Source organism: Electrona antarctica (assembly GCF_951216825.1).
Source record: "Electrona antarctica genome assembly, chromosome: 8".
NCBI classification, from domain to species: Eukaryota; Metazoa; Chordata; class Actinopteri; order Myctophiformes; family Myctophidae; genus Electrona; species Electrona antarctica.
In genome coordinates, this window is record NC_136789.1 from 50986405 (window position 1) to 51002512 (window position 16108).

General features: G+C 42.0%; 1 protein-coding gene across 2 annotated transcripts; it reads left to right on the forward strand.

Moving 5' to 3' along the window:
* Positions 1-11419: 11419 nt before the first annotated feature.
* Positions 11420-14749, forward strand: LOC306927446 (uncharacterized protein). Of its 2 annotated transcripts, XR_013790512.1 has the most exons (3): positions 11420-11611; positions 12208-14025; positions 14613-14749. XR_013790512.1 is itself a non-coding variant. In XM_079507197.1 (2 exons), exon 2 carries the CDS (start codon positions 12436-12438, stop codon positions 13816-13818), a length of 1383 nt encoding a protein of 460 aa, XP_079363323.1. In that variant the 5' UTR covers positions 11420-11611; positions 12208-12435; the 3' UTR covers positions 13819-14572. The 2 variants fall into 2 exon arrangements, 1 of the variants encoding a protein (XP_079363323.1); XM_079507197.1 differs by lacking the exon at positions 14613-14749 and having other exon boundaries at positions 12208-14572.
* Positions 14750-16108: the final 1359 nt, after the last annotated feature.

The window sequence follows — 16108 nt, forward strand, 5'->3', positions numbered from 1 at the left end:
AAAATCCAAGTCCATGTTCAAACTCAAAGCCATTTGTTTCCAAGTCATATTGTAGTAGCCAGGCTACAGTCAATAGGATCCAATAGGCTGTGTATTCATGAAATGCCCCGCACTCGATTTTTGGATCCAGCGCATCATTTTCTTTTTAGTTTAACTATGTTCAAAACAAATAAATATAGGCTACATGGCTACTCCAACAGCCAAACAGTCCGTGTCATTATATCTTCCTATACAGGAGTAGGCTTTTGACAGCAGATGGAGGAGACCATAACATAAACAAATACATATAAGCCTATACACCTTTGCCTATTCACTGGGTTTTTGGCTAGTGCTATAGTACCTTGGTTATCTTCAAATACTTTAGTTTAGCCTCACACGGAGTCTCTCTGTCTGGACCTGCAATCCTGCAATTCAAATCGCTCTAGAATTGTGTTCACATATTTATTTTGTGACATTTTGACTTCACCTTCTGTTTGGTCAAAATCGATCCCTAGAAAATGCTTCAACTTTCCTAGATCCTTCATTTGAAAATGTTCAGTGAGCATCATTTTCACACTGTTGAGCACACCCTTGTTGCTAGCAGCTATGATAAGGTCGTCAACCCAAACAATTAACATCACCTTCTCATCATGTTTCTCTTTTGTGTACACACAGTGATCAGTGGGATTCTGTCCACAATTATTCTCAGTTAAACATGTGTGTAACATTGCATTCCAATTTCTACCGGACTGCTTAAGGCCATAGAGAGATTTGTGTAATTTGCACACTAGCTTTTCACCGGCTGGTAAATCTTTCTCATAGCCTTCTGGCTGCTCTATGTATATTTCGCAATCAATCGGTGCATGCAAATAGGCCGTCTTTACATCCATTTGGTGCAGGACTAATTGCTCCTGTGCTGCCTTTTGCATGATCACTCTCACGCTTGTCATATCTGCTGTGGGTGAGAATGTCTCTTCGTAGTCAATCCCTGCTTTTTGCTACGAATCTCGCCTTGTATTTGTCTGATCTATCAATGTTACTTTTAAGTGCGTAGACCCACCTGCCCCCCCACTGCCCGTTTGCCTGGTGGCAAGTGGGTGAGGCTGAAGGTCTCATTCTCTTCCAGTGATTTCACCTCATCATCCATGGCAGTTTTCCACTGCTTTGACCTGTTTGACATTATGGCTTCCCTGTAAGTTTGAGGGATGTCACATACTGCTCTGTAACAAAAGTCCACGCATGTTTCCAGTTTGTCCACTGTATCCTCAGTCTCAAACTCCTGTAGGTGAATTGGTCTCCTCCTGTTTGAAATGAAATGAAATGATTACTATATTTACCCAGGGTATCTGGGCTAAGCTCAATAACTTGTTTCCAGCCAGGCCCTGCTCATAGAACATTTCATCGTAGTGGTTCAATGCCTTGTTCAAGGGCACTTCAGCGGTGGTAATTTTAACGTGTCGGACCGCTGATTCGAACTGGCGACCTTCCGGTATCAAGACCGCTCCGCAATCCGTTCGGCCACCGCTGCCACTGGCGACCTTCCGGTATCAAGACCGCTCCGCAATCCGTTCGGCCACCGCCAGAGCCGGACTAACAATGGAACTAGGTGGCGCTTAAGCGCCAGGGCCCGAAGCTTGCAGGGCCCGGTACGAGACTATAGGTACAACTGTTGCTTCTGTCGAAAAATATAACGCAACACAGGAACCCCCGCTAGTGTTTTTGGTCTTCTCGTCTGAGAGTTTCTGTAGCAGCCTGATACTAGCAGCAAGGGGGCTTGGGGGGGTTCCCGACGGCTGCGCGTCGCTTCCTCCTCCGGGGAAGCGAGTAAGCGACAGAAGCCCCCTCGCTCAGGAAGGCCCCCTCTCTCAGACCGACCAACGTGTGTTGTTGCTGCGACAATAACATAGCCTACAGCCTATGTAAGAGGAATATAAACACAAGACCTTGGCGCAAAACTTCATATTCCCTGCTCTAATGCAACAAAAGTGTGTTCTTACATCCTCCATTTCACGATTTCAGCACTCGTGAGTAAATTATTGTAATTGCTAATTTGCTATTATGAAAGTTTTCAGTGACGTTGCACCCACAACTTGGTTGCATTGTTGTCAATAATTAATCTGTCTTTAAAACGTTCTAATATTAATATGGCATATTGGCATTGTCGGTGCACACAATCACACATGTTATATGGACCAACAGCACTGTTTGCAAATGTAGCTACATTTGTTGGCCACAAAGACAATTTAGACAAAACATGCTGCTGCATGTTTCCTGTTAATGACTGTATTAATAACCATAAAGTAATCTCCTAGTCCTTACATAATAGTTTAGCAGAGACTGAAGTTGGAAAGGCTGTGCCCAGTGCGGCTGTGTCTTGTGTGTCAGCGGGCAGCGCATGCAGTAGTGGATATGCGCTAAACAAACGCATGCATGCATGTTAATTAATTAATTAATTAATTGGCTGAATCTGTAGGGCCTTTTGATTTGGTGAAGCGCCAGGGCCTTGAGAGGGGTTGATCCGTCACTGGCCACCGCTGCCACTGTTTCTCAGTGGGTTCCTGTTTACAGTCTCAGTGACTCTACCCGGCTGTGTGCTCTCAGTCTGTTCAGGTAAAGCCCCAGAAACACCACCCTGCATACCTTGATCTGGTACATTTTCATCCTTGTCATCAACACAAATGTCCCTGTTATCATTGACCTTGGGATGTAGCTCCCCATTACCACACCCCATGTATGACTCACGTTTGTGTTTCTTTTTCTGCTCCTGTTTTGGTTGTGAACTTCACCAATCTGTGTTTCTGAACCTTCTTCTTTGGACGATTAAATAATCGTCCAAAGATGAAGGAATGACAAAGTTCTTCAGGGTGAAGTATTGAGAATTTATTAAGAAGATTCAGCAGAGAAACAATATACAGAGAGTGAGGAACAGGCCTCCGTGCCTGTTCCAGCAGCCCCTCCGGGCGCCAGCCTCCTCATCCCTATCCTCAGACAGTCCTTATAGTCTTGTCTTAACAGAGATGCTATACAAAATGTTCATATAAGGATCTGCGCTAAAGATAAGGGTGACACACAAATAAGTATACCTTTGCTGACAGCATGGAGGAGTCAAGTCAGCTGTTAGATTGACAGCTGCATAAAGAGACTTAATGAAAGGCAGATAAATACACAATAATGCATATATTTGGCACTGTAGTTGGCATTCTAAAATTCCCTTTACACTCTTTTTCTGGGTAGTACACCAGGTAGGCGGGGCTGTTTTTATCATAACCCACGAAAACACCCTGCTCACACCTAGGGCCCGATTAAGCAAGTGGAAAAACCCATGCGGTAATACAGATTTGGGCCTCGCTCTGCGCCTTTTCGTATTATGGAAGCCGTGGTGAACGCTCACTCATATGGAATACCACGTTCCTGCATAATTTAGCATTGGGGGAGTGTCCATATGTTAATTATTTTCGCTTTGCGCTATTTGCTATTAAGCCCCTTGACCTAAAAACACTAGCGCATACCGATTCGACCTGGGTCTGACCACGTCTTAAAAGCAAAAAGCACTGTTTGATTTTACACTTGAGCGGCTCTGGAGTGTTGCCATGTCTGTTTGCTGTTTATTATAAGCGGCTTCTTTTTCTGTAAAGTTGCTTGTAAATATTGGTAGTTGTGGTTGCTTTTCTTGTTTCTAAAGTGCTTATTTGGGCACTTCTCCTAATGTTGTTTAAACCAGTGATCCTCACACAGCGACATTCCCATGTCAAGGACCCCCAGATGAATGCATTTGCCCAACTAAGCCAGTGACCCCCATGACAGATTTGTGTTTTTAAATGTTTCAATAACATTTTTCAAAAATATTCCACAATTGTCACTTTTTTCAAAGATTACTTTTGAAAATAGCAGATCTACCAGCTCACAATGCATCACATTAATTCATTAAAACTATGAACTCTGACTGCAGGGGGATATATATTTATAATGATCATTATAACAATGTGCAAGAAAATATGTAAAAAGAAGGAAGAACTTTATTCATTATTTATTTGTGGACAATCAAAATATGCTGGAAATTTTAATGTGGTGTCATTAAAATGAATCTTGATATGGCAGACTCACTATCTAGAAAATAAAAACATGGCACTTCATTTAAAATAGGTTGCAGACCCCTGTTATATGCGATTCTTTAGGGAGTATGTTTATAGACCTATTTGCTTGTTTCTATGAGACATGGCAACAGCAGGAGACGAGCTTTCTGGCTCAAACGTTCAAACGTTGAGATTGTAAAGGGTCATATATCGCTCATTTCTCAACCTTTTAAAAAAATTAAAACATCTCCATAATCACTGGGAAGTTAGCTTTCATGTGCTGTATCACACCCGACTCAATTCTTCTTCAATAAAATGCTACGAGCGAAGACCATAACATTGGGGCCGCAGCAATACGCATGGCGCACGTATGGCATTTCAACTCATTCCTTCGTCGTGACTCGAATTAAATAAAATAAAATAAACGTTATTTTACTGGTGTTTTTCAATAGAAACAAATAAAGAGCGTGTGTGCAACAGTCAGTGCATATACGTGCATGCACTATAGGCTATATTTCCTCCTTGTCGGGATGGTGAGCTGAGCTCTTCACAGCCCGTTTGTCTTTCATATTATTCTTATAATATTTGATATTATAAACACTCATGGTTCTCTCATTTCTCAACCGTTTTTTAAAATGTAAAAATCCCCATATTCCTTAGGAATCTTGCTTTCATTCGCTGTATGGTACATGGTTCTATTTTTACCGAATTAAACAATATCAAACGAACTTGTATGTTCGGGGGTTAGACGATTCTGGGAACATTACGCATGCATTGCCAATTTGCCAGCCAATGCTGCGTATCTACTCACAGTTCCATTCCGATCTGAAAGGTATAGGTAGGTGCCATTTCAAAGTCTTAGTTATTCATTTATGAATCAAATCAACTAGAATAAAGATTTTTACAGCTGTTTTTCATGCTTAGAACAGAAACAAATTAAGTGATGATGTGCGTATATCTCCCTCCCTTAGCATATGGCTGCGCCGCTGTAATGACTTTCCAATGAAAACTGCAAGTTACTTAACAAAATAGAGACATAGGCCTACAAGCTATGCACATCATGGCTGTGACAGCTTGTGGATCTGTTATTTTGAGGCATAAAGGTGACAGCATGCAGTGCAATATGAATAATTAACCCAAATGTGACAAAGTCATGTCATGTCTATGGTGCCAGTCTGCAGAAATGTAATACCACTTGCCGAAAAGGGCGCATTCCATGAGGACATCAGCTGGTGTCGTAAAGAGAATAGTACGGACATGTTCATTGGGTAAGCCTCAAAACTCCCTGAAACACTCCCATGACTAATTCAAGGCCGTTTTGCTCACACCACGGGGTGTCGAAAGCGCTTCTTACCTGGCCCATAATTGTAATATGACATTGCACACGCCCCCACGTCTTAAAAACTGTAAAATTATATGTAATTAGATTCCACTTGCTTAATAGGGCCCTAGAGTCTAGCTTTCCTTTGCCTAGCTGTTTGTAAGCGTAGCACACTGATCCACATTTTTGCAGTTTGGATAGGTTTGGTTCTTTCCTTGCAAACAGCTCGTATGGTGTTTTCTTTGTCCACCTGCTGTAGCATCTGTTCCTCACATAAGCCGCTGTCTGTACAGCGTAGTTCCATAACTTATTTGGTAAATTACTTTCTAACAGTAAGCACCTCCCCATTTCGTAGAGTGTTCGCCACCCTCTCTCCGCTGTACCATTTTGGTGGGGTGAGTATGGTGCGGACGTCTAATTTTGTTTTTGATTAACAGTGCCTGGAACTCTTTACTAGTGTACTCAGTGCCGTTATCCGATCGGATACACCGAACTTCTCCGTACGGTGCTACATCTGCTAGAAATTGTTCTGTCGCCTGCACTGCATCACTCTTAGACCTTAGAAAATACACCATCATGGTGCCAGAGTAGTAATCTGTAAAGGATTGAGCATATCTACCTATGCTAGTCGTTTGCATGGGACCTGCTAGGTCAGTGTGGACTAATTCTAAGGGTTTCTTAGCCCTTCTGTCAGGCTCCCTGTTTCTCGTCTGGGTGAATTTTCCCTTTGTATTTATCACATTTAGGCCGCCAAGTTTACGTCCGGACAGAAAGTAACCTGGGTGTTCTATGGCTCAGTATGTGAAATACTTTGCAATGTATGTAACAACAGAGCCATTCTAGGGCCATACGCCTCCCAGCCATTGTAAAATACCTGGTAACCTGAGACCTTTCCCTTTTTACCTCCATTATGATGAATTCCTGTTCTGTTCTTTGTCTATATAGAAGTGTCTATTTGTACGTCTCTAAATGTTTTTGATGAATTGAACATGGTGGACCCTATTGGAAACAAGTGTAATGCTTAATTGGGTCATCCACTCACAGTTAACAGCCTTTGTATTGAGTTTGTGCTTGAAATGTACTGTCATTCTGCAAACTGTTAATACATATTTCAATCAATCATTCAATCAAACCTCTCGTGGCTTATTGCTTAAATCTAGAGCACATACCTGTGACGAAGTGTCTTTTCCTTTCAACAGGTCTGGGCACTCTTCAGGTTTCTCCAGTGGCCGCAGGCATGTGGACGCCTTGAGCAGTAGTGCTTTTTCTACTGCACCCTGCAGATTTTTCAGTCCTTCTGAAGGTAGGCTATATCGACTAGTTTACTAGTCGACTAGTAAATCCACTAGTCGACCTTGTTGGTACTAGTTGACTAGTTGATAAGAAAAAAATAATAATAATAAAAAAAAATATTTTTTCCCCGATTTTGTAGGCCTCAAGATCAGGTAGATTATAGTTGTAGTCACCATGTACACAGTTTTTCAATGTACAAATATTTATTTAAAAAAAAGTTTATTTTTTAAATTTATTTTATTTTTTACATAATAGGTAGTTAAACAACTAGTCGACTAGTCGACTAGTAAACTAGGCAACTAGTCAACTAGTAAAAATGACTAGAAGTGAATGCCCTAGCACGCACGCACGCACGCACGCACGCACAGTATACCCTAGACGTGGGTATACTGGGCTGTACTATAGACTACTGGGCTCTAATAGGCTGTATTCAGCTCTAGTAGGCTGGACTAGGCTCTATTAGGCTGTACGAGACATTACTGTACTATAGCCTAGAAATGTAAAACTATTCGCCGTGCACACAAACTCATGTAAAAACTATTGCCCGTGTACACAGTGGTTAATTTCAAGTGTGAGGAGCTACAGGGCTGACAAGAGCCTAGTACAGCCTATTAGAGTCCAGTACAGCGTAGTACACCCTAGTCTAGCCTATTCCAGCCGGATCAAGCGTAGTATAGCCTAGTACAGCCTGTACTAGGCTCTATTAGGCTGTACGAGACATTACTGTACTATAGCCTATGTAAAACTAATCTCAAGCGTGAGGACCTACAGGGCTGACAAGATCCTAGTACAGCCTAATGGAGCCTATTAGAGTCCAGTACAGCCTAGTAGACCCTATTCTAGCCTTTCCCAGCCAGATCCAGCCTAGTATAGCCATCTAAATGTACGTTCGTGCGTGCGTGCGTGCGTGCGTCCAATTAGTACAAGTGGTTCTCAAATGTTTTATTTGTAAGCACCCCCTTAACTCTGAGAGGGTACGAATGGAACCAAATGGGTGTAAGGGTCCATTTGGTTCCATTTGTACACTCTCAGAGTTGCAGAACTATTATGGTCCTAAGTAGATCCAACTACTCTTTATGTGTTTCTGGTAATATTATTGTCCACTCATTTTGTATGTCCGTGGCAAAATAATTAGATTGACAAAAATGTATACCACAGCATGTCGATGACCCCTGAACATGTACCTTCATCAGAGTATAAATAAAGTTGAGCAAAGCTACTCTGCTCCTCACTCGCATGCACACGCACGCACGCACGCACGCACGCGCGCGCACACACACACACACACACACACACACACACACACACACACACACACACACACACACACACACACACACACACACCATGCCTTCTCTCTCTCTCTCTCTCTCTCTCTCTCTGTGTGTGTCCAACTGAACATTTTCTGTTTATATCAAGTACTTCACACTAGCTCTCTTCCCAAATCCAAAATACATTTATTTTCCATCCTGATTGTCACTCAAAGTTTACTAATCAAAACTGATTATACAACTGTAACCATCAAAGCACTCAACATGTAATGGTATGTGAGGGCGGGTATCAATAAATCGATTAATAATTGGGAGAGCTGTCGATTAATCGATTTGGCTGATGGTCAGTTTTTGGCATCCCTAACTAGGAGGGGAGGGGTCATAGTTAGATGGCTGACACTGTGTACACGGGCAATCGTTTTTACATGAGTGTGTGTGCACAGCCAATAGTTTTACATGAATATTAGCACATTCTACTAGAGCCGAAAACAGCCTATTAGAGCCCAGTAGAGTCTAGTGCAGCCATGTACACCCATGTCTAGCCTAGTCCAACCTAGTGGGAGAATAGACTTGGAGAGGGGGGTATTTTGGTGGCTGTACTAGACTATACTAGGTTGGATCAGGCTGGAAAAGGCTAGAATGTGGTGTACTAGGCTGTGCTAGACTCTAATAGCCTCTATTAGGCTGTACTAGGCTCTTGTCAGCCCTGTAGTTCCTCGCGCTTGAAATGACCACTGTGTACACGGGCAATAGTTTTTACAGGAGTTTGTGTGCACGGCCAATAGTTTTACATGAACATTTATACGCTATAGTACTTTACTGCCTCGTACAGCCTAATAGACCCTAGTACAGCCTAGCACAGTCTACTAGAGCCGAAAACAGCCTATTAGAGGCCAATAGAGTCTAGTACAGCCTCGTAAACCCACGTCTAGCCTAGTCCAGCCTAGTGGGAGAATAGACTTGGAGAGTGGGGTATTTTGGTGGCTGTACTAGGCTATACTAGGTTGGATCAGGCTGGAAAAGGCTAGAATGGGGTGTACTAGGCTGTGCTAGACTCTAATAGCCTCTATTAGGCTGTACTAGGCTCTTGTCAGCCCTGTATTTCATCGCACTTGGGAATATCCACTGTGTACACGGGCAATAGTTTTTACAGGAGTTAGTGTGCACGGCCAATAGTTTTACATGAACATTTCTAGGTATAGTACTATACTGCCTCGTACAGCCTAATAGACCCTAGTACAGCCTAGCACCGTCTACTAGAGCCGAAAACAGCATATTAAAGCCCAGTAGAGTCTATTACAGCCATGTACACCCACGTCTAGCCTAGTCCAACCTAGTGGGAGAATAGACTTGGAGAGTGGGGTATTTGCGGCTGTACTAGGCTGTATCGGGCTGGAAAGGGCTAGAATAGGGTGTACTAGGCTGTACTAGACTCTTGTCAGCCCTGTAGTTCCTCGCACTTGAAATAACCACTGTGTACATGGGCAATAGTTTTTACAGGAGTTTGTGTGCACGGCCAATAGTTTTACATGAACATTTCTAGGATATAGTACTTTACCATCAGTCCTGACCATTGACACGATAGAGCAGGCTGCACTAGGCTGCACTAGGCTGGACTAGGCTGGACTAGGCTGTACTAGGCTGGAGTAGGCTGCACTAGGCTGGACTTGGCTGGACTAGGCTGCACTAGGCTGGACTAGGCTGTACTAGACTGGACTAGGCTGTACTAGGCTGCACTAGGCTGCACTAGGCTGGACTAGGCTAGCCTAGCCTCGAGAGGGTCCACGGGAGGTCACTAGATCAGAAACGTTGTTTCCCATAGCATACTGTGGGAGGTGTACACAGAGCACAGTTCTAATAGTTTTGGCTCATAGCCTGCCATCCTGTGGAATTATGCTTGAACTGCAAGATAGGACCCTAAAAATGTAAACAAAGAGAAAAAAATCAGTGTGGGTCATCCGTTGGACTGATGGGCGAACAATTGGTGTCCACGTGAAGAGTCGACATGTAGAGTCTGCCCCCTGAATTTTCACGCCCCCACAGGCCGCACGGTGGTCCCGGAAATTTGGCCTTGTGCACCGGCCATAGTCACTGTGGTTCGTGCACACAAAACGTGATAAATGTAAAAAAAAATATATATATATATATATATATATATTGGCCTTGTATGATTTATTCAGCATTCTTTCTTGCATGACTATCTCACCTGTCACTATCATCCAGCTCTCTGGTGACTGTCCACGGCCATAGATGGAACACTTGTACAGTCCTTCATCAGACTTGTTCACATGGAGGATGGCCATGTGTCCTGTAGGCTCCGCCCTGATGAGGGATTTACCTTTATATAAATCAGCTGCGTGGATTTCAGAGGATGGGACAACAGTTCGCTGGTCTTTGGACAGACAGCGGAGTGTGACATCACTTCCCTCCTTCACAGGAAGTACAGGATCACGTCTCCATCTGGAACCAACAGCAGGTATGAACATGTGATGTCCATGTGTTTATTAGACTAAAGGGTTAATTGGTCAAAAGCTATAGCTATATATTCTCATTGTATTTGTGAATGAATTCATTTTTAAATGATGGCCTGTCATAGCTGCCGTGCCTGAGGTTGGACAACCTGGCCGGGAGATAATCCTGGGTGATCATTTTGTGTTTCAAACATTCAGACATACTCTAACCACTTGACTCGTAGTCTCGCGTTACCAGACTTTTGCCTCCGCGATTTCCAAACGCTTCATCATACACGCTAACGAAAAAGGTCTCATGAGTATCCGGATACAGCGGAAGTGGAGCCTCCTCACCACTTCCGTTTCGTCTTTACAGTCGCGCATATTTATCCTAATATAAATTAGTGGTGTTCAATATTTCATGTCAAGGACCCCTATTTCCTGTTTCCCTATTAAAAGTTGGTTCACTGCATTTGAAGACAGTGTGCGGGTGTTTGTTCCTTTTTCAATGTCAAGGACCCCAAAAACTGTATGTAATTGGCCGCCGACCACCATCTGAAAATATGTTGTTCCAGGAACCCCTCAGAAGCAAAGATGAGTTAAAAAAACGTTCGCTCTGAAAGAATATATATTCAAAGATTTTGCCACATTTTCAAGATTAAAAAAAAATAGCAGATCTACAAGCTCGGCATAGTGCAAGCTCGGCTCATAGCGTGGCATAGATCTGCTATTTTTGAAAGATCTAGTTCACCCAAAAGAACGACTTCTTTTCTCTGAATTACACACACCATGAAGCCTTGAATTCATGGAGATTTATTTTGTTTTCTCATTCCTGAGCTGTTAATTTGATGACCGGCGGAGAATGCTACAGAAACTAAACAATTCTCCATGAATGCATGGGCTGTGTATGGATAGGAAATAGGTCATTTTTATTGGAGTGAACAACTTTTTCAACTGTAATTATTTAAAGAAATAATAATAATAATAATATACTTTCAAGACACCTATAAGTGTTGAGTCAAAACTCAGAAATGAGACCACAAATATGGTCAGCATGACATCCCAGACCTCAAAAAACTACATCTCCCAGAATGCAGCAGCAAGATGGCTGCTCGTTACTTGATTAGGAGCACCTTAAAAGGAATGGAGGTTCTCATTCTCAGAAAACAAACGGATGCAAACAGCAAAGACTACTCTTGGGTTCTACCTCCAAAGACGCCAATGGTCGGTGATGTTGTATTGTTTTATTTACACTTATGTATGCACTGCAGTACTGTTAGTTGTGGTTAAAATCAGGCTAATTGTGAATAGTAGGTTAAACTGTTTCCGTTTGAAGTGGGGAAGGAACACATTAACACTGCAGTATTGCCTTCATTTCTGTTTGACATGTTTAAAAGTATCTTTACAAAAGAATAAATGTTAAAATGATTTAAGAATTTGAAAGACTACTAAAGACGTGGACAATTAATGTTAAAGGTTTAAAAATGCCTTGTTCAATTAGAGCTGATCTACAAGCTTAAAGTTCAGCTATTTTCATTAACTACTTATTCAATTTAAAATGCTAGATGCTTACTTAACTTGAATCCTTATTCCTTTATCCAAGCTTAAAGGGTAAAGTAATTTGAAATGTTTAATTTGTTTGAAATGTTGACTAAGGTGTTCATTGTTTAAACACTTCTTAAAACACTGTTTAAAAGACTTAATTATTTGAAAATACATGTAATGTTTAAAATCAAGTGGTTAAAAAGAGAACCTGGTTTGAAAGGATTATCATTTGTTATTTGGCAATGTTGTTAATCTTTGTTTCCTTGTGTTCGAAGGTTTTCAACCTAACTGAAATGACCAGCCAATCACCAATGAAGCCAACACTGAGTGTAAAAGTTGGAAAATAAAAAATCATTGGATTGAGTTGGAAATTGGAGTTGCGTCCTTGTATGTCCTTTGGAGTGGAACAGAGTTGAACTTTACAGTTGAAAACCACAGCTAGCAGCTGGAGGGAGATAAACGGCTTCCGACCAGATATACTGTTGACGTGGAAGGAAATCAAGATGGCTGAAGAGATGGTCAAGGATCTCAAGAAGGAGAGGACCACGGCGAAGAGCCGCTTCACCAAACAAGCATATTATATCTCAAGGGTAGCAGACGGCATGCTTCAGTTAGAGTTACGAGAGGAGTTTATTAAACTTTCAGACTGTTTCAGTGCAGTGCTCCATGCCAATGATCACTACAGAATTGGACTGGAGGCTGATGGAGAAACAGCTCTTAATGAAAAGCAAGAGGCCGACATCAAAGGCACTGCAAAAGAAGCTGAAACAAAGCTGGCAGAAATAAGAGACATTGTTCAGCCAATCCTATGGTCGAAGTATGGCAAGACGGAACTTGGAAGGGCAATCCTTAGAGCCGAAGAGGCAGATGAGGCAGCGAAGAATGTACCGGTTGAAGGTGTCTATTTAGATGGCTATGAAGTGCACCTCAATATTTTGGACAAGTGGATAGAAGAGGCCATCTCAACCATGTCCATATGGGAGACTTGGCTCCCTGTGGAATCCAAGGATGAATTGGACAGAAGAGTTGAGGGCCTAACCTCATCCTACAACATGCTTCAATTGAGAAAATCTGAAATTGCCACTCCACAGAGGATGGAGATCGCAAATGCCAGTCCAACAACCGAGGCAGCCGGGGTTCAGGAGGAGACGGAGACTCAGACTGATGACAGAACCGTCATCATAAGAAGAGTGGGCACTCCTGAAGATATGGAGGAGAATTCTACACTGCTCCAGAGGTCGCCAGTGGAGGAGTGGCCTATGGATTCGGCTGGAGAGGATGCTGCCCATGCCGGAGAGAGTGTGGACAAGCCCCAGGGGGAGGCATTCTCAGCTACATTGAAAAGAGCTCAAGAAGGGGTGAGTCAGCAGACGGAAGACCTACTGGCCACTCAGGAAACTCAAAAGAGTGAAGTTAAAGAGGTAAGGCCTCCAAGAAGGAAACACACTGGCCGGGTCGTGGAGCTGGTGGAGGTGAGAGCATTCATCGGCCTGTCCAGGCTGGTGAGGGTCACTGCCTGGGATCGAGCTGCCAAGCAGAGGCTGAAGAGGAAGTGCCAAGCCCCAGAACAGTCAAAGTGGGAGGCCCCAGAACAGTCGAAGTGGGAGGCCCCAAAGAAGCGGGAGGCCCCAAACCAGTCGAAGTGGGAGGCCCCATTACCCAAGCAACCTGGGTTGACTGGTGAAAAACATGACTGTGCACCTCTTCCTCACAGGCTCAAAAGGGGCAGGCTGAAGAGAAGGATCAGGCTGAAGAAAAGGACCAGGCTCAAAAGGTTCAGACTCAAGAGAACCAGACTCAAGAAAATGGACCAAACCAGAGCCAAAGGTGTGAAGGCTTGTGATCTCTGTGTTTGGAAACCCAGGAGCTCAAGTGGGAGGTGTTGAGTCAAAACTCAGAAATGAGACCACAAATATGGTCAGCATGACATCCCAGACCTCAAAAAACTACATCTCCCAGAATGCAGCAGCAAGATGGCTGCTCGTTACTTGATTAGGAGCACCTTAAAAGGAATGGAGGTTCTCATTCTCAGAAAACAAACGGATGCAAACAGCAAAGACTACTCTTGGGTTCTACCTCCAAAGACGCCAATGGTCGGTGATGTTGTATTGTTTTATTTACACTTATGTATGCACTGCAGTACTGTTAGTTGTGGTTAAAATCAGGCTAATTGTGAATAGTAGGTTAAACTGTTTCCGTTTGAAGTGGGGAAGGAACACATTAACACTGCAGTATTGCCTTCATTTCTGTTTGACATGTTTAAAAGTATCTTTACAAAAGAATAAATGTTAAAATGATTTAAGAATTTGAAAGACTACTAAAGACGTGGACAATTAATGTTAAAGGTTTAAAAATGCCTTGTTCAATTAGAGCTGATCTACAAGCTTAAAGTTCAGCTATTTTCATTAACTACTTATTCAATTTAAAATGCTAGATGCTTACTTAACTTGAATCCTTATTCCTTTATCCAAGCTTAAAGGGTAAAGTAATTTGAAATGTTTAATTTGTTTGAAATGTTGACTAAGGTGTTCATTGTTTAAACACTTCTTAAAACACTGTTAAAGACTTAATTATTTGAAAATACATGTAATGTTTAAAATCAAGTGGTTAAAAAGAGAACCTGGTTTGAAAGGATTGTTATTTGGCAATGTTGTTAATCTTTGTTTCCTTGTGTTCGAAGGTTTTCAACCTAACTGAAATGACCAGCCAATCACCAATGAAGCCAACACTGAGTGTAAAAGTTGGAAAATAAAAAATCATTGGATTGAGTTGGAAATTGGAGTTGCGTCCTTGTATGTCCTTTGGAGTGGAACAGAGTTGAACTTTACAATAAGGACCATTTAAACTCATTATTGATTATGGCCTTCAAATATGCCTTGTAATCTTGTAAATCCTATTATTATTATAGGTATTATTATACAAATGATACATATACGTATTATTACTTTTGTTTCAGGCTGGGCTTCCATTTGCTAGATAAAAAAGACAATTAAATGAATAAAAGTGAAAATGGATGTCAGTGAAAACAGCAGAGTTCACTTCCCAGCTAGATGCTCTGTGTTGAACTAAAAGACTAAAGTCAAGATTGAATGGAATGAAGTACTCACATGATATCATGTTGGTGACAAACTGAATGACAGTCTGCTCGGGCTGTCTTGACTATGTCTTTCGTTTCTCTTGGCAGATGAGTATTGTCTGGGACCATGAAGGCTATACTATGTCTGCTACATGTATTGTTGGGTCCACACACACAGACGTCACCTCTATTCATTCATTCAATTCAAAACTGTATGGCATGCCATCTGAAGCAATGTTAGCCATGGGCATGGGCTTGTATGTTTCAGGGCTAGCAATGCAAACATTCAAGTGTTATACCTGTGTCCATTAGGTCAGCCCAGATGGGTACAGAAGGCTGATGAAGCTGAAGATGTCTTTGATGGACTGATGGTGAGCCATACATACTCAACTCAAACTTTATACATAAAGCACATTACTGTATTTGCTGTATTTTGTTTGACCCCCTAGAAAACTAGATGACACGTCTCAAGGGCATATCATTTTCAATAAAGGTTCACATATTTATATATGCTTTTACAAAGACCAGTGGTCAACCAAAGTCCTGTAAAATGTAGTAAATATACTGTCATTTATACTATAGGCCTACTGTGTCTCACACAGACGGTTTCACACTGTAGTATTGAATTGTATTTGTAAATCACACTAGATGACAGTGAATTGACTTTTAACCTTTTGTAATATCTCAAAAGAAAAAGAAAGATCATTACTGCATCAAAAGAATCAACAAACTGAAACTATACTATAAAACTGATGACAACATTGTACAAATTACACAAGCAGTGCACTGATTAATAATAATACAACTATTTGTATCGCACCTTTCATGACATGCAATGCAGCTCAAAGTGCTTTACAGAGCAATGGTGAAAAAAAAGAAACGCAAGGCATAAAACATTGAAATGGCAGTAATGCAATAGTGAGGACATGAATACATCTAAAAGCTAGAGTGTATAAGTAGGTCTTGAGCTGTGCTTTAAAAATGTCTAGAGACTGCCTGTCAAAGGTACAGTGGGAGTTTGTTCCACGCCGTCGGCCCGTAGAAGCTGAAAACTGCTTCACTGTGTTTTTTTGTTGCCATTTGTTAGGCACATCGAGCAA

Excerpts from the sequence above, each read along its gene's own strand:
- LOC306927446 (XM_079507197.1), top strand. The coding sequence starts at position 12,436 with ATGGCTGAAGAGATGGTCAAGGATCTCAAGAAGGAGAGGACCACGGCG.